At 41.0% G+C, this 18,645-nt stretch overlaps 2 protein-coding genes across 9 annotated transcripts in view; both read left to right on the top strand.

Annotated features, from left to right (window-relative positions):
• The window catches only part of EFCAB3 (EF-hand calcium binding domain 3), a 46,956-nt gene extending 44,071 nt beyond the window's left edge, over positions 1-2,885 (top strand). Inside the window, exon 17 of the mRNA XM_027081294.1 lies at positions 2,422-2,885. Within this exon, the coding sequence (XP_026937095.1) occupies positions 2,422-2,742 (321 nt within the window). The 3' untranslated portion in view covers positions 2,743-2,885. The remainder of the gene's footprint in view (positions 1-2,421) is intronic.
• A 4,983-nt stretch (positions 2,886-7,868) lies between these two features.
• Positions 7,869-18,300, top strand: METTL2A (methyltransferase 2A, tRNA N3-cytidine). 8 transcript variants are annotated; one of them, XM_027081289.1, is made up of 9 exons: positions 7,869-8,015; positions 8,222-8,313; positions 10,025-10,383; positions 11,471-11,520; positions 11,852-11,912; positions 13,376-13,515; positions 14,989-15,095; positions 16,524-16,589; positions 17,448-18,300. In XM_027081289.1, the coding sequence occupies exons 1-9, from the start codon at positions 7,906-7,908 to the stop codon at positions 17,600-17,602; spliced, it is 1,140 nt and encodes a 379-aa protein (XP_026937090.1). In that variant the 5' UTR covers positions 7,869-7,905; the 3' UTR covers positions 17,603-18,300. The 8 variants fall into 8 exon arrangements, 6 of the variants coding, with proteins under 6 accessions (XP_026937090.1, XP_026937088.1, XP_026937093.1 ...); XR_003427662.1 differs by lacking the exon at positions 16,524-16,589 and adding an exon at positions 16,369-16,523 and having other exon boundaries at positions 7,891-8,015; positions 17,448-17,560; XR_003427661.1 differs by having other exon boundaries at positions 7,891-8,015; positions 16,369-16,589; positions 17,448-17,508.
• Positions 18,301-18,645: the final 345 nt, after the last annotated feature.

Below are 18,645 nucleotides of genomic sequence, written 5' to 3'. Positions count from 1 at the left end.
ATACATACACATATAAATATATTCTTTTTCAGATTCTTTTCTATTTCCCTGTGCTGTAAAGTAGGCCCTTGTTTATTTTATATATAGTAGCATGTATCTGTTAATCCCAAATTCCTAATTTATCCCTCCCCCCTTTCCTCTTTCAAACTTTGGTAACCATAGTTTGTTTTCTACATCTGTGAGTCTATTCCTATTTTGTAAATAAGTTCATTTATATCTATTTTTAGATTCCACATATAAGGGATATCATATGATATTTGTCTTTCTCTGTCTGACTTACTTCACTCAGTATGATAATCTCTAGGTCCATCCATGTTGCTGCAAATGGCATTATTTCATTCTTTTTCACGGTTGATTAGTATCCTATTGTATATATATAAACTACATCTTCTTTATCCATTCATCTGTCGATGGACATTTAGGTTCCTTAAGTCTTTGTTTTTGGCTCTGTTGGGTCTTCGTTGCTGCACGCAGGCTTTCTCTAGTTGCGGTGAGCGGGGCCTACTCTTCTTTGCGGTGCGCGGGCTTCTCATTGTGGTGGCTCCTCTTGTTGCAGAGCACGGGCTCTAGGCGTGTGGGCTTCAGAAGTTGTGGCGCACGGGCTTAGTTGCTCCACGGCATGTAGGATCTTCCTGGACCAGGGCTCGAACCTGTGTCCCCTGCATTGGCAGGCAGATTCTCAACCACTGGGCCACCAGGGATGTCCCTCCTTAAGTCCTGATGGTTCCTAGTTTTCTAGTCTCATCCTACTGCTCTTATTATTATATACATTCATTTGTTCAGTAAATATTTATCCAGTGTTAACAAAGTTCTGAGATTATGAGATACCACAGAATAAAAAACACAGTTCCTACCCTCAATGAGCTAGCAGTAAGGTGGGAGACACGGAGAAGGAAAGGAGCAGTAATAATACATTGGGATAAACGGAACTACAGGAGGTCAGTACAGCATGCCACAAGAATGCAAAGGAGTAGACTCCCAACCTCTGTCTCATCATGGCATAAATTCACACTGGCGTAAATGGAGGTCGATTATAGCCAAAGGGCTCCAGCCCTGAGATGCTAGCTGCCTCAAGGGCTAGGAAACTTGAGAATACCAATAATTTGGCATCCCTATAACCCAGTCGCAACAGAACATTGGGGATCTCTGCATTAAGTAAAGGAACAGCTAGGGTGAGTATCCTTTGAGCTATCTCAATCTACCCTCCTTGTTTCAGCTGCCACCTATATACCTGATAACTCTTAGCTGTCACTAGCCTAGACTTCTTTCCAGTACTTCTTCCTCATCTCACCGATTGCCTGATGAACATCTCTACCTTGCTGTCTCACCACATATCAAACTGGACATGTCCAAAACCGAATTCATCATCTTCTATATCAAACTGGCTCATTCTTGAGGATTCCATATCTCAGTTGTTGATACTACCATCTACCCAGGCACTGAAACTAGAAGGCCAGGAGCCATCCTTAATTTATACTTTTTCTTCACTCCTCACATCCACCAATCACCAAATCTGGCTACTCTCATTCTCCCAAAGATTTTTCACATCTGTCCCCTTTATTCCATCCTGTTACTACTGTCTCAGCTGAGGTCCTCATTAGGCTTTACCTAAACAGCAACCTGCAATGATTATCCCTTCCTCAGAGCACCACCCATCCTCCACACAGCTGCTGTGAGGAATGAATCCAAAGAAGATCCAGCCTGTCACTGTCCTGCTTAGGAAATGAATGTTTCCTTCTCAGAGATGACAGGGTTTTTCAACTATATTTTTTGCTCCATACAACTGAGGGATTTATCTCACTTCTAACAGAAAAGTGTCTCACTACAGCATGATTTTCACTGATGAAAGGGCTATGCCCAACCTCACTGAGAACAAGTCTCAGGGCCTGATTACAGCAACAACACCTGGCCTGCCTCTCCTCAAATTTGATACTTTAGCAATACCAAAGTGCCTGGACTCCCCCTACCAGCTCCAGGATGCATTGCCTTTGAGCCGTTGTTTATGCTATTCCCTCTCCCTGGAACACCTTCCCATCACCACCCACTCCCTTGATTTAATCAAGTCCTTGAGGACCTACTCAGCTCAGCATCTTCTCCCTCCCTGCCCTAGGCTGGACTGAGTGCCATCCTTGGCACTCCTATTATATCCAGAGCCTATCTCCATCCCACTTTCCTCCTGTTGTAGCCTACTGTGTTTTTAAATTCTTATAAAATTTCTTAAAATCTCATTATTCCCAAGTAATACATTTTCATTGTCCATCAACTCCTAACTCACATGTCCTCAAGAGGCACTACCCAATATATAAATTCAGTGACTTTCAAGTAACCTGGGAACATAACTCTTGGGATATCTAGAATTGTGGTCCACAAACCAAAGACATTTTAAGGTAACTACTGTAAACTTCTGCTCTCTCACTGCAGGTAAAGAGAGCTACAGATACCTATAACTTGGGAATTGCCCTTGAGCACCGGGAACAAATGCTAAACCTCTGGCGGAAGATCCGAGGGGATTTGATTGGGATAGACAGTAAAAATGAGTCCTTTTATGACACCTTTTCTACTTATACATGGTCCTGGAATGTCTGCCAAGAATTACTTTCCCCAAAGGACTTAAGGTTATATGATGCCTGTGTGAATAGAAATTCCTTCCACAACTCTGCATTCTCTTCCTCTTCGGATATTAGTGAGTGTGCCACAGGAAGAAGAAGAAAATGGAAAGGCTTCAAAGGGTTTCGACAATGAAATTTCTACATTTTCTAAACAGCTCATTGCAAACTACTTTTTCATAGATATCAAAATTATTCTTGCTTTTGTCTAATACATTCTTAGCAGCTGGAAATGTTGACATCTTTGGAATTCTGACCAGTAAAAAAGTTTAAGTCATAGTATGGTTTCCCTTTCCTAATTCTTGCTAGTAGATAGATGCCTTGCGGTTATTCCCCTAGCAACCAGCTGCACTCCACTGCCCCTACCTGGTTCAAAACTGCCTGGGCCTCAGCAGGAAGGAGAAAAGCAAAGCTGACACTTACCTCAGCACAGGGCTGCCCTTCTGACCTCCTAACAGCCCTCTCAGCAATAAGCACCTGAGTTTATGTGACTTAAGTGGCATTAGTTTTTTTATCGTTTGTGAAAGAAGCCAGAGGCAGCAGATGACAATGACCCTTCAGTTTCAGGGAATAATTTCGCAATCCCCCAAGGAACCTTGATTAGATTTGGGTTTTCGTAAGGCTCCTTAGCCACACACTTTCAGACTGATCTCTTGGATTACCCTAAAGAATAGCTGATTTCACTCACTCTTCACTGTTAAGGTCAATGAGTGAGTAACAGTTTTGTAGTAGTTGTGATTAAAGATGGATTTTGGTTGGAAAGAATATTCTTTTCAAGTTTTATCACTCAAAAAAAAGATTCCAGACCAGACTTTTGGCCTTTGCTAAACAAAAGTAGTGTTATTTTTGATCAGTGCTATGTATGCCTGGAGAAAAATTCCCAGAATGAAGGATAGCTAGATAGGAATTTTATAAGCAAGAAAACCAGCCGTCCCACTCCTAGGTATTTATCAAAAAAAAATTTTTTTAAGGTGATCTCATCCATTATGCTTGTTGTTGTTCTTTAATGCATTTAATAAAGGAGCACATGTATAACTGTATTACAAGTTTGAGGGGTTGCAATTTTTTATTGTGGAAAAATATAAATAATATAAAATTTATTATTTTATATTTAAGTGTATATCATCCATTACTTTTTTTTCCTTTTAGAAAAAGGAAAATACATGTTCCATATTGAGGGAGACAGTGGCTTATAATGTAAAATTATAACATGCCAGGAAGAAACAATGAAGATAGTGAAGGATCCCAAAACTGTTTAATGAAATAACCTTGAAGTAATTTTGTGTTACCTTGAATATTCAAAACTGTCTAAGTATATTTGCCAGTCTTTATAATGTTATGTTTGGGACAAAAATAGATAACATTATAGATAAATGATTACATTTTCTAAATAAAAGACAAAATTTATGGTTTGACAAGATTTTTTTTTTTTTTTTTGGTATGGCTGTGAGTATAACAGGCAACCTAAGAGATTTAACTTGGATGCCAAAATATTAGAATTCCTGGAATATTTCCTTGGATCAATGTGATAACAGGACAGAATATTTTTAAGTACATCTGTCTTGGAAAATTTTAAATGTGCAGTAATATATTCTATTAAATTATCACACTGTTGATGACAGCATAAATTGATGGAATACAGTATAGCAACAGGTACTCAGCCATTCATTCACCAATTATTTCCTGAGTTGCAAACTGTGTGGTGGACCCTGTTCTCAGGCCTGGATATCTAACAGTGAGCAAACAGATAAAATGCTCTGACCTCCCAGAGCTTAATAACGGAGCTAATTATAACCATTCATTCAGCACTTCCACTTCTAGAAATTAATCCTAAAGAAATAATCATGAGTGTGGGAGGGAGGGAGACGCAAGAGGGAAGACATACGGGGACATATGTATATGTATAACTGATTCACTTTGTTATAAAGCAGAAACTAACACACCATTGTAAAGCAATTATACTCCAATAAAGATGTTTAAAAAAAAAGAATTATGAATGTACAAAATGATTTAGTTATAAGGATTTTTCTCATGGTGAATTTTTAATAGTAAGAAACTTAAAGTAGCCTAATTGTCCAATATATTATGATACAGCTATACAAAACAATACAAGGGTCATTAAAATTATGTCGTAAAAGCATATTTCAGGGCTTCCCTGGTGGCACAGGGGTTAAAAATCTCCCTGCCAATGCAGGGGACACAGGTTCGAGCCCTGGTCCAGGAAGATCCCACATGCCGTGGAGCAACTAAGCCCATGCGCCACAACTACTGAGCCCACGTGCTGCAACTACTGAAGCCCGCGCTCCTAGAGCCCGTGTTCCGCAACAAGACAATGAGATGAGAAGCCCTCACACCTCAATGAAGATTAGACCCTGCTCACCACAACTAGAGAAAGCCCATACGCAGCAACGAAGACCCAATGCAGCCAAAAATTAAAAATAATTAAATAATTTTTTTCAAAAAAATATTTCAAACAAAAGAATAATATTCACAATTACAAGGCAGACTACAACTGCTAAAAGGCATGAGAGAACTTTATGGGATTGTTCTAAAACTTAACTATGATGGTGGTTGCACAAATACAGATTTTTATGAAAACTCATCAAATTTTCCATTTTAAATGGATGAATTTAACTGTATGTAAATTATACTTCAATGAAACTGTAAAAAAAGAAGGGCACAAAGCAGTTTGTTCTGAAATTGTTTAACTTAAAAATTATTTCTATAAATAAATTAGAAAAAAAACACTGGAAGGATATAAACCAAAGTGTCTAATGGATTAAATTAAAGGTAGGATGGGATATTTTCTTTTTTTTGGTCTTATCTATATCTTCTAAATGTTCTACAATAAACATATATGTATTTTGCAATAAGGAAAAAGCCACAAAAGCTGCTTTAAAATTAACGTTGTTAAACCAGCTTATTCAATATCTAGGGCTGCTACGAAGGCTGTCCAGGTTCTATGAAACTGTTAAGGAGAGCAAATTAGGACACTAGGATACCTTCACCAGTCCTTCAGTTCTAGAGCACATGCTTACACAGCCCAGAACTTCCACTGACTGGAATTGAATGAAAGCCTGAAACAATTAACTACCCCTGTCTAGGGTTAAACACTCAAAGCAATAATCCAGCCTGAGAGTTCTTAACCTTTCCATGCTTTGAACCCATGCCACCCACTGAGCTGGAAGAGTTCTCAACACTCACCAGCAGAGGGACCCTCAGCTCCTCTGAAAGGGTAGTGCTTGCTGACACTACAGTCCAGTTGATACCACGGAGGACTCACAGATACATGTCTTCCAAATTCCTTCCGAAATATTATTTTAGGTGCTTCAAAAGATGGAAAAAGGGACTTCGCTGGTGGCGCAGTGAATAAGACTCCACGCTCCCAATGCAGGAGTCCCTGTTTGATCCCTGGTCAGGGAACTAGGTACCACATGCATGCCGAAACTAAGAGCTCACATGCCACAACTAAGACCCGGTGCGACTAAATAAATAAATATTAAAAAAAAAAAAAAAAGATGGAGAAAAATGAGTTGTACAGGTCAACCAAAGATAATTGTATAAAAGTTAAGTTTAGGATACTCTATCACATTTTATTAAAAGGCCCAAGTTGCTTGACATTTTAATTTTTTTTTTTCTTTTTCCCTCCTTGCAGTACACAGGCCTCTCACTGTTGTGGCCTCTCCTGTTGCGGAGCACAGGCTCCGGACGCGCAGGCTCAGCGGCCATGGCTCACGGGCCCAGCCGCTCCGTGGCACGTGGGATCTTCCCGGACCGGGGCACGAACCCGTGTCCGCTGCATCGGCAGGCGGACTCTCAACCACTGCGCCACCAAGGAAGACCTGCTTGACATTTTTAATGGCTCTAATTATTGGAACTAATATAGCAAGCAACTTCAAGTGAAGACAGAGTAAGCTATCTGCAAGAAGATACGCAGTGGGACTGTTGATTGGGACCGTTGATTGGGACCACAAACAGCTTTTGGTGTGGGGAGGAAAAAAAAGCCTGTAGATGAAGGAACAAGATGCCAAAAATAAATATAAACCAACCACCTTATCTGCAAACAGCAGGCCTTGAGAAAAGATAAAAATCCTTGTACTTGTTTTTTGGAAAGGAGCTTTTGTTCAAAATGCTTCAAAAGACCTTGAGAATGGCAAAAGTATTTTGTCTTCAAATAAAGTAGTACAAGTTCTTTACTATCTTATCTTTTTGATTCACTCCTGTATTTTTCTTTGTGATTACAGAGGGTTTAGAGCTTGTTCCCATTTCTTTGGTGGGAAAGGTATAGAATCTTTCATTGCTCCCCTTGGTTTTGCCTATGGAAAGACTAAGCAGTGGAGTTAAACTATCACTGGTTACCAGTATGCTAAACCTAGTACTACATTACTTAAATAACTAACTCTTCCCTTCTCTTCTTACAAATGGTAGTCATCACTCTTCTACTGGAAGTCTTCTTAATTAACCTTACCTTATGTTGACAGCACACTTTCTTCTTTTGAGAATCAGTTTGTAGTAATTATCAAAATAGAAATGTAAGGCTGAAAATGCATTAATAGAACTACATACGTGTATGTATTACGATTCTGATTGTGCAAATAAGCTCTCATACAGATAATCCAAAAAGGTAGTTATATTTTTAAACTTGTCCTTGGATATTCGATTTCATTTGACGAATAAACCTCGTGTTCTCAGAATTCATTTCATATCCTCCCCCAGAAAATATATATATATAGTCCCACACTATTATATATATACTTTTTAAATATACATGTATACACATTTTTTTTTCCTTTTTCACACTGTGATAATCTGACTATAGAAGCTGGAAAACTGCCCTATTTCGTCACCCTGCTTGCTACCTTCCTCAATTATCTTGGTCATTAGCTCTACGGTGGAACTAGGTACCCTTAATTCTTAAAGTGATTCTAGATTTTTCCAGCCTTACAACTTAAGGGAAACTAGGGAACCTGTTAGAGGATCCCAGCATTAGAAAAGAGGCTCAAGTAGAACGTCTCCCACTTTTTCGCCGGCCTCTTCAGGGACAAACGACTCTGGGGCAACACCCCACCACCTCTCCTTCCCCAAGGAGCCCCGCGCGACCCGACGGACCCCGAGCGCCGCCTGCACGCCCAACTCCAAGGCCGCCCCGCCCCCAGGGCCGCCCCGCCCCGCCCCGCCCCTCCTCGCCTCGCCCCGCCTCCGTCTTTTCCCGCCCAGACCGCTCGCCTTCCGGAAGGGGGCGTGACCTCGCAGGAAGTGCTCGCGTTAGGGAAAGGTAGGGATTTCCGGCTCCGGTGTCATGGACGCTTCCTACACTGAAGGTGAACACACCGCGGTCTGCGGGAAGAGGCAGCAGTTTGGGAGCCGGTTTCTGAGCGACCCGGCGCGCGTCTTCCACCACAATGCCTGGTAACCGCCCTGCCCCTCGCCCGGCCTGCGGTTCGCCCTCTGTCCCGGCGCCGTGGAGCGCTCCGAGAAACCCTTGACCGCCGGCCAGAGTCCCGCTGCCCTGCTCGAGGCGCTCTCCTCCCACGGGAGAGGCGCTCCGGGGCCATGGACTCACCTACCCGCAGCGGGAACCTGAGGCCCCTAAGCTACCCGTTTAATTTTCTCAGGGACAGTGTGGAGTGGTCAGAAGAGCAGGCCGCGGCGGCGGAGAGGAAAGTCCAGGAGAACAGTACCCAGCGAGTGTGCGAGGAGAAACAAGGTGCGCCCAGGTGGGCCCACAGTGGCATAGACAGCCAGCGTACTGCTGGACGTGTTCTCCCGGAAAGGCCAGAGAACCGAGGCCGCCGGGTCTTTGTTAGTGGACTGATACAGAATTCGGAGGTAGAATGGGAGTGGAGGGGATGGGCAAGGATGGGAAAGGGCTGCGCCTTAAAATCTTGTTAGGGCGTAGAGCGTGTTTTGGTTTGGTTTTTTGTTTGGAAGAAGATAACCATTTTGATAGTATTTTCTAGTGATTTAAGTCTTTAATTATGTTGACTAGATCTTTGTTAATATGGCTGGCGTGTGGCAACCGTGTGGTCACATGATTGTCTTAGAGGGTGTATCGATACTTTCTCCATCATTACACTTCGCCTGAGGAAATGTTGCCATTAAAGCTAGATTCAAGTGGTCAGATTCTAAATATTGTTGGGGGGATGGCTAATGAGTAGTGAATTATGTGCCTTTTCTTTGTGTGATGGCTATGAGGATTTAGGGCTTCTGCCAAGGAAAGATGGATGAAGCAGAGTGGAAATAAGTCTGGTCAAAGAAAAAGAGGCCCCTTCTGCAGAGGTGGATGATTTCACTGCAACGTATCCCTAGATACTAAAAAACTAGGACTGGTTGGGCCTGTGTCCTAAGTGACAATTGAAGGTAGTGCTAGGAATGGGAGAGTAGTACCCACTGAAAGAGTTCTGAACAACAATTAGAAGATTCCGGTTACAAAATATTCACCCTACATAGTTTGACAAAGACTAGATCAAAGCAAGTTAAGGTTGAAAGGGATTTTGAAAATCATATAGTCCAATATCCTCTTTTTACAATTAAAGAATCTTGGACCTCAGGACATTAAGTGCCTTGCCCAGAGGTAAGCAGTTAGTAGTGGTGGAATTGAAATCCAGTTTCTCGGGTTTTTATTCTCCTACTACACTAGTCAAGGCCCTGTATTGGCAAAGAGCAGAAAACTGAAATCTAGTTATAAACCAGTGTTATCTCAAAAAAATAATAAATTAGTAAAAAGGAAAAACTGAAATCTAGGTCTGCTTACGTGAAACAGCAGCTTTCTTTTAAATAGTCCATACCTTAGTCTCTCCTGTACTCTATCATCAAATCTTTTCTCCTCTGAAGACATTTTCCCCTCTTGTCAGCATTTTCTATTTCCATTTTTAGTCTCTATTAGTAGTAGAGAATTTATTTCTGGGCTCCACACTCTAAAGAATCACTGACAGAGGAACATAATGTAAAGAGCTACCTGTATCATAACCATTGATTTCACATGGGGAGTAACTGAAGAACCTGGGACGTTTAGCTTGTAAAAGAGGATTTAGAAGGGGAAATAATTGTCCTCAAATACAAAAGAGTTGTTCTCTTTGGCCCTGAGAAATAGTAGGACCTTTTGATCAGAAATGATTAGACAGATTTTTTGCTTAATATTAGGATTTTCTAGTAGTTAAGAGCCATCCAAAGATGTGAGGGGAAATTTGATAGGTAGTAAGTTCTCTGGCAGAAGTTGAACTCCCTGGAAGGACAAGATACACAGCAAATTCAAGTGTGATAGGTGGTAGGACTAAATGACCACCAGCTCTGAGACTGTGGCTCTACTTGAGTATAACTTTTAGTACAAATTTTGGTGAAGCAGGATGGTGATTTACACTATATACAGATAAAATATTGAGAGATGGTTCTTAAAATTCTTTCTTAACTATTTACAGTTGATTATGAGATCAATGCCAACAAATACTGGAATGACTTCTACAAAATCCACGAAAATGGGTTTTTCAAGGATAGACATTGGCTTTTTACTGAATTCCCAGAGCTGGCACCTAGCCAAAACCAAAATCACTTGAAGGCTTTGCTCTCAGAGAACAAGGGGAGTGAAGTACCTGCGTGTAGAAGCAGTGAGGATGGATCTGGTTTAATAATAGAAGCACAGCACAGTTGTTCTTCAGTCAGCCTTGGACGTAAAACACAGCCACCTCCTGTGGAAGAGAATGTAACTCAGAAACTCCGTCACCTGGAAATCTGTGCTGATGAGTTTCCTGGATCCTCAGCCACCTACCGAATACTGGAGGTAACCTCCCTTTATTGTCCTGGTAGTGGGGTTAATGAGGCTGTCTTACTATGCACATAGGGTGGCAGTAGAGAGGCTGACCACCAAAGTAACTTCTGACTGATGAACCTGACTAGACTGGACCCTTATGTTAGCCTGGAAACACCTCCAGGTGTTTGAACTAATGAAATGCCCTAGATGCAGACCAGATACCTGGTGGTCATGGCAAACAAAGACAGATCACCTGATATTGGGAGCATTATATTGCATCCAGAAGTTGTAGCATCCTGCTGTACCTGCCATCTAGTAAAGAGTCCCAGGTCAGAAGACAACTTTTGTTACTTCTAAGATAGTTATGAGATGGAGAGGTTAGTTGCGGTGGTACCTACTCTCAATTGTGAGAGAATTCTTGTTTTCTCAGTTTGGATGTGTGGCAGAGGCTAGGCTAGACCTGAAAAAATGTCTAGGGTGGGCACTGTAACAAATGTTCACAGAAGTGACAACACACTCCACCAGAAGCTGACTAGTTTTGGGACTGAGTCCTCTGGCATGACTTTGTGCTAGTCCCTTACCCAGCAGAATGGGACTTCTGCCTCATAGTTGTTACGGGGGTTAATTGAAGTAAGGTATGTAAAATGACTGAGAATAGTGTCTGGCACGCAGTAAGCCTTTAGTAAATTGTGCTGTTTTTATAATTACCACACCCAGCGCTGAATTTAGGACAGTGTTGCCATGGTCCTCCTTTCATGAATTTTTCAACGCAGTCTGCTAGAAACATTTTTCCAATAATGATATAGTGGAGCTCAGTAAGAAAATGTTTTGTTTACAGGACCATTTGCCAAAACTCAGAAAGTAAAAGCAGCCCATGCCCTTTTTTCCAGACCATCTCCCTCCCGCTAGTGAAAGCCCATGCTCTCATCTTTTATGGCTATCTCTTTAAGGGTTCCCGAGGTCAAGGGCAGGGAATGTCGTGGGTACTATTTAGCTCTGGTCACTACACCTTCCCTAATACAATTAGACAAGATTATCCGTTGTTGATTATTTATCTAGCTTTAGGGAATTAATTCTTTGGAAAGTTCTGTGATTAATAGTTCATTTCTGTCTACAGGTTGGTTGTGGTGTGGGAAACACAGTCTTTCCAATTTTACAAACTAACAAGTAAGTTTCTTGTAAAGTTTACATGACAGCAAAGAAGAGAAAAGTGAGGGGTTGTTGTTTCTTAGAACTCTTACTGCATCCAAGTGGTAATAGTGGTTATTGGGAATTGTGGGTTATAGGAGATTAGATATCTACATTATCCATTTATGGATTGTTTTGACTTAATTTTATTTATGAGTTATCTTTGTCATCAGGGAAATTAGTGGGTGTTAAACCTGTTGCATTGTTAATATATGGTACCTTCATATTTTAACTCTGTTACATGGGAAAGAGAATAGACATAGTACAGTTTGTAATCTAATTGTTCTGCTGTTTTTTCTGCCCATTTCAGTGACCCAAGACTCTTTGTTTACTGTTGTGATTTTTCTTCCACAGCTGTAGAACTGGTCCAGGTAAGTGCAGTGCTCCTGTCCCTAATTTTCACTGACTTAAAGGGGAAAGGGTCTGCTAAAAATCAAGGTCTCTAGCTATTTTCTTATTGTACTGTGGTCTGAAAGTAAAAGATGTACTGAAACAGCATGGAGTAGAGGAAAGGGCCAAATGTGAATACAGAATATGTTGCTTGCCTGCTGTGAAACTTTGGGCGGGTCTCTTGACCTACCCAAACTCATGTTTTAAGGATTAAAATGAGATGATTATTTCATTCAGGATTCTTTGAGTTACAAGTTACAGAAACTTCTAGACAAACTCAGCTAAAGGGATTGTCATAGAACTCAAGGGCGTAAAGTGTAGCCAGGACTAAAACTCAGCCCTGAAAAGGTGTCAGATACCAAAGGCAAACTGGCTGGCTGGTGAGATGTTGCTGCCCCCTCCTATCACAATACCTCCCTCAAGTTCACAGTGTCTTATCTCTCATTGCCCATTTGCCTTTTGTTTTGTTTTTTCTTTGCAGACCACCTTTCTCTAATAAGTTTTTCCTGGTTTTGCACGTGGCCTTGGCCTCAGCATACTTGCCCCTCCCAGTCCCTTACAAGTCTCCCCTCTTCACGTGTTCCCAAAACCTCCTCTCAATGACAGTGTCTTGATTCCAAAGTCCCCAGAAAGTCTGATTGACTCAACCCAGCTGACAGTCTACTTGCCCTGTTTCAATTAGCTGTGGCCAATGAGGAACAAAGTCACATTTTTGGAGAAGAGAGATGTGGATAGGGAAGTTACCCTAAAAATGTGCGTGTTACAATAATGTATGATGCTCCTAGCATAGGAGCTCAGGAATTGGTAATAATTCTGGATTTTTTTTTTTTTTTTTTTTTTTTGCTTGGCTTGCAGGATCTAAGTTCCCTGACCAGGGATCGAACCCAGGCCCCTAACAGTGAAAGCATTCCCTAACTGGACCGCCAGGGAATTCCCACTTCTGGAACTATTCTTGCAAACCTATACCAGACGAATATTGAGGCTTATCCTTAGTTAATTTAACGATAATAAATTGTAGGTTAAATCTTCCACATCTAGAGAGAGAGATTTTCCTGGAGAATTCTATGATCTGTGTAATACGCTGTAGTAGGAGTTTAAATCATGCTTTTTCAGTACGTTTTGTTTTCCTCCTTATGAGGTTTCTTTTTGCCCTTTTGGTCACTTACCTTCCTGGTCATTTTCCAGTCCTCAGATCTGACTCCGCATCAGAATAAAGACTAAAATTAGAGGAGTTGGGAACATTCCATTTTAAGCATACCAGTTAGATTCCACAGGGTCCTAGAGTTGTTCCTGATTCTTACCCTAAGAGTAAGAATGTTTGCCATAATGGCAAGAACTATCTCCTCAGTGGGAAGCGGCGGTGATTACGTTTAAAGCAAGATAGCTTTTCTTGAGGCTATGTGAGCATTTGCTAGCCTGTGTCCTCTCTTCCATCTGTCTGCAGACAAATTCAGCATATGATCCTTCTCGGTGTTTTGCCTTTGTTCACGACCTGTGTGATGAAGATAAGAGTTACCCAGTGCCCGGGGATAGTCTTGATGTCATCATCCTCATATTTGTTCTCTCAGCAATCATTCCAGACAAGTAAGTTTTAGATCCCTTAGCCAGTAGCATAGCAAAAACAAAGCTTTGGTCAGGGACCTGGATGTCAGAGTTGGAACCTAAATAAGAAGGATTTTATTAATGTTCTGATAGGCAGGAAGAAGCTCCTCCATCCTAGGAGCAGTAGGAGCTTCTCAACTATTTTTCTAAATTTGTCTTGGAGTCCAACTTCTGGTTTAGCATCTAAACCTCTGCTTGTTGACTGCAGTGCTCGGTTCTTCCCATGATTATGGTTTAACATCCCCAGAGAGTGAGGGGGCTGTCTTAGTGGGTATGTGGAAATTTCCTATTGACCATCACATAGCATGATGTCTTAGAACTGTGGATGCCACAGCTATTAGAGAACATCCCATTATTGGCCTTTTAAATGCTTTCAATAGAACAAGCTTATTAACAGCACAAAATTTACAGTGAAGTTTAACTCAGGTGTTCTCTGTTTAAGTTCTTCAGAAAACTATAGTACAGGAGAATTCCGTAAAATCACGATTAGATAAAAGGAAAGTCGGTTGGTTTACCCTAAAAGATACCATTGAAGTCTCCTAGACAGGCAGCCAGTTGTCCCGACGAAGGTGAAATACTGTCTCAAGGAGGCAGTAGCATTCGGGGCAGTTGCGGGGGGTGGGGGGTGACTGACTTTCTCTAGCCCACATTTCCTCTAGGATAGCATTGTGTCATCTGACCTGACAGGGATATTGTGAGTGAGAAATAAAGGCAGGTGGAGGGCAGCCCAAACGGCCTGGCATGGTTTTAAACATTAATTGCAGAAGCTTACATGCTGTACACTTTTAAAAACTGATATGGACTGAAACAAAACATTAAAATTAAAAATTCATTATTCAGTATTTAAATAGACTTTCAAATGGTTTTTTTAAGTTTTAAGCATTTATACTTTTGCAGTGGTTAAAGCTGAAACCTGCACTGAGACTCTGTATATGGAAAGTGCAGTCAGAAGTGTAAAGCAGTCTGCCCAGAGTACTCATTTGCATACAGACTGTATCACCATGTAAATTGTAAGTTCTAGGTTCAGTCTTCATTTAACAGATGGAAGGATGCAGGCTGCATTCAAAGAGCTTGGGCCTAGTGGGGCAGGCAGATGGGTCAACTAGCAATCTCCATACTGGGTGGTCAGGGGTCCTCTCAGATCCATGGGAGCCTGGTGTAGGATTGGCTTCCCCATGAGGAGTGGGAAGTGAATCAGGCAGAGAGCATATAACTTCCCCCACGGTGGACCTCTGCTGAAAAAGCAGGCCTCTTCAGACCTCTTCATACTGAAGGCAGTGGATCGGAGGCACAGTTGTGAGCAGGCAGCAGAAGGCACAGCAGAGGTTTGGGCATGTGCTCAGGTTATAACTGAAACAAGAGTGGAGGAGATTTCAGGGCTTTTCGGGATATGCTACAGGGGAGAGGAACCCTATCCTTAAAGAGATCTGATCTTCGTTCCCTGCTGCCCCACAGGATGCAGAACGCTATCAACAGGCTAAGCAGGCTTCTGAAGCCTGGAGGGATGATGCTTCTGCGAGATTATGGCCGCTATGACATGGCTCAGCTTCGGTTTAAAAAAGGTATTTTCCCACTATAATCAAAACAACGGTTTTGCCATAAGAATAGTCATACAAATTAGTGGAATAAAATAGAGACTCTCAAATTATATAGCTCCATACATAAAGCCATTTAATACATGATAAGGGTGGTATGTTTTTGAAGACTTGTATAATCTAGGCGTTAGGGAGGTCTTTTTTAGAAAAAGGCATTTGATTACATAAATAGTTTTTAAGTGTGGTATGGCAAAAGATGCCATTAAAGTTAAAAGACAAATGACAGATTGAGGACAAATATTTTCAGTTAAAGGAACAGATAAAGACAATGTCAGTGCTCTTCAAGCAGGGCTGTTGGCAAATTGATAAGGGAAAAGATCAGTGACCCACCAAAAAACAGACAAGAAGTGTTTTAGAGTTGATTTACTAAAGAGCAGATCCAAATGGCTGAAACCAAAATTTCAAGAAAATAAAAATAACAATGAGATACCTATTGCTGGCTGATTCAGAGAAAGAGATACACTCTTCCATTATTGGTAGAAATAGAAATGGTTACAGCCTTTCTTTAAGCATCCTAGTGTTATCTATCCAATCCAACAGTCCTTTTGGGATTTATTCAAGAACCAGCACATAATATGTGTATGATAAGCAAAATCTTGGAAACAAAGTGACTGCCTCTGGATAGGGGAATGTTGTGCATATCACATGAGATAGACCCCATACCACTGGTCTTGGGGGGGTTTCCATGCTATATTACCAAGTGAGAAAAGCAATGTGCACATGGGTATTTTAAACTTAATCCCATGTATAACAGTAACTGGGGAAAAATAAGATCATTTGGACATTCAAAAGGTATAGAAGGATTGATTACATATCAGGTTGTTAAATTGACAAGGTCAGGGGGCTTAGCAGCAGGAGGGGAAGTGTGTGTCTTTGATAAAAACAGTATATATGTGATCATATTTATGAATGTGCATGTGGATACGTAGAGAGACATGCAAAAGGACAGTCACTAAAACAGGAATAGTGGCTGTCTCAGATTTCCTTAAACTTAGCTATATTCCTTGAGGTTTTTTTAAATGTGTTTTTAGAGGGGCAGAAGGCTGTTTAGAAAGTTGTTTCTGTTTTTAAACAAAGTGTACGCGCTATTTATTTAATCGGGGAGGGAGGGAAAAACAAGCTATTTTCATCATGAAACGGAACTGTAGAACAGGGGGCTGAGAATTGCATGTGTTAGCTAACACTGAAGTTTGATTATTCCCCTTGGGCTGCTCTTCTCCAAAGCACCATTCCTTTGTAGGAGAGAAATTGCAGATTCCTGCAAAGTACCAGTGTAACCAAGAAAAGGATCCGTTCTTGGCCCAAGAAATTGATATCTTGATGCACATTTGATTGGCAATGAAATTCAAAGAAGTGCTTTAAAGTTTCTCTGGTCTTTACCACACCACTCTGCAGGTCAGTGTCTGTCTGAAAATTTCTATGTGAGAGGCGATGGCACCAGAGTGTACTTCTTCACACAAGGTATGAAAGCACTCGTCTTTATGCTGACAGCCCCCACAGGGCCAGATTACATGTTCCTCCGTGTGCTTTCAGAAGTGAAATCATCTGGCCCCTTCTATCTTTCGCAGCCTCTTCTCTGCCCTTCCCCACCTCTCAGCCTACCTTCAGCCACCTTGAACCACTCACTGCTCCAAGTAGGCTCAGCTTGTCGGATCCTTCTGTCCCTCCTTTGCTCTTCTACTGGCTGCTCTTCCTCTCTATCACTTTGTCCAAAACAGGAACCTGCCCATTTTGCAAGACTCCACTGTAGCTGTTTCAGGCTCTAAGCTGGGTTGTACCTTAGGTGCACCTGAGTTACGGTGAACTCATGGCCCCCTGGGTTCTAGGTATAACTCAGAACTGCTCTCCTCTGCTGCTTGTCCTGCTGCCGGTTTCCTCCTCCTCCAGTGCCTTATGAATACTTCATTCCTGGGCCGTTTGTCAGGTCACATACTTTTTTGAACTTTTAGTTAGTGATGGAACCTCTCTCCTAAAAAAAAAAAAAAAAATGGCCTTGACATGCCATATATGTCAATTTTTGCATATAATTGTAAGGTGTACGTAGAACCCTAGAAAATTCTTTCTCATCAGCTAACTTTTAGAGAGGTTCTCCCTGTGGGTTCCAGGCTGCCATTCACTCATGGTTTGCCTTCCCCTACCTAAATGTGGACTTCCTGCTACCAAGCCACTACTGCATGTGTAACTAAACAATACTGCTCAAGCCATTTAAAATCTATAAATAAGGACAGCAATCTCACAGAGTGCCATTTAACATGGGAAGTGGTAGGCACAGTGCTTTTTCTTCAGGGGAAAATATATAAACATCTCTTTCCAAACTAGATGAACTGGACGCACTTTTCACTACTGCTGGACTGGAAAAGGTTCAGAACCTGGTGGATCGCCGGTTGCAAGTGAATCGAGGGAAACAACTGACAATGTACCGAGTTTGGATTCAGTGCAAATATCGTAAGCCTCTTCTGTCCAGCACCAGCTGAGAGGCACCTGCTCCTGACAGGCGAGGTCATTGGGGCTTTTTAAAAAGAACGCCCACAAATGGTGTCTTGTAGATATTAAACCATTCAAGGATTCCAACAGATTTGAACCTAGGAAGAATTATTTTATATCAAGATTCTAACCATTTTTTATAAAGCAGAAACACACCATTGTAAAGCAATTATACTCCAATAAAGATGTTTTTAAAAAAACACAACAACAACAACAAAAGATTCTAACCATTTTTGCTTCATATTTGTGAAGCCTTGTGGTATATACTTTTCTCATTTTTTTTTCTTACTTGGAGATCTCAAAGAATCTTTCTTGACATTTTGTAACTTAATAGTTGAAATGTTATTCATGGGAATCAAAGAATTTATTTCCATGTGTAAGTATTATATATGATGAAGTGAATAACTAAGTTGCATTAAATTAGTTGGGGATTCAAATGCCTAGACTAAGAAATTGATACAAAGATGACTAAAGGCCTCATTCATTGGTCATCAGAGATACAAATTAGGAAGAATCACCTGTCTTTGGATATTGTCCTGACTCAAAAAAAAAAGAGCATCAAAATACGGTGTCCTTGTTAAGTATTTGGTCATGGTCTCTGCTTGACCTCCATGGAATTTTAAGTACTGTTTCCCCATCTAAGTAACCTGCATCTAAAAAAATTAAAAGGATCTTCACTTTTAGCAAATTGTCTTTCTGTGTGTGCCCTTAAATGTTTGACTGAGAGACATTTTAGCCATTTCATTTCTGAATGTGAGCCTTTCATCCCTGTTAACTTTTTTAATGTGATCGCCCCCGTTGATGGTCCACAAACTATATGATGTGTTCTTCATTTTATTGAATTAAGAATTTTCAATTCTTCATTCCTACATTTTGGGTTTTTAACTCAAACTTTAATATTCTCATAATTGTTTATTTTATTTATAAAAATATAAGTCATAAGCATTTATTTTAATAATTCCAAACTTACAGAGAAGTACAGTACCAGAAATACTGTGAGAATAGTCAACTTTTTTCTGAATTGTTTTTTCTT

Source organism: Aethalodelphis obliquidens, unplaced genomic scaffold (genome assembly GCF_003676395.1).
Source record: "Aethalodelphis obliquidens isolate GAN/ISIS:26980383/991018 unplaced genomic scaffold, ASM367639v1 scaffold44, whole genome shotgun sequence".
Taxonomy (NCBI): domain Eukaryota; kingdom Metazoa; phylum Chordata; class Mammalia; order Artiodactyla; family Delphinidae; genus Aethalodelphis; species Aethalodelphis obliquidens.
Note: the sequence above shows the minus strand (reverse complement) of the source record. Positions and strands in the feature narration are given on the sequence as shown.

Coding starts and splice junctions, on each gene's coding strand:
- METTL2A (XM_027081287.1), top strand. CDS start 7,906: ATGGACGCTTCCTACACTGAAGGTGAACACACCGCGGTCTGCGGGAAG. Junction 8,016..8,221: donor GTCTTCCACCACAATGCCTG/GTAACCGCCCTG, acceptor TAATTTTCTCAG/GGACAGTGTGGAGTGGTCAG. Junction 11,521..11,851: donor CCAATTTTACAAACTAACAA/GTAAGTTTCTTG, acceptor TGCCCATTTCAG/TGACCCAAGACTCTTTGTTT.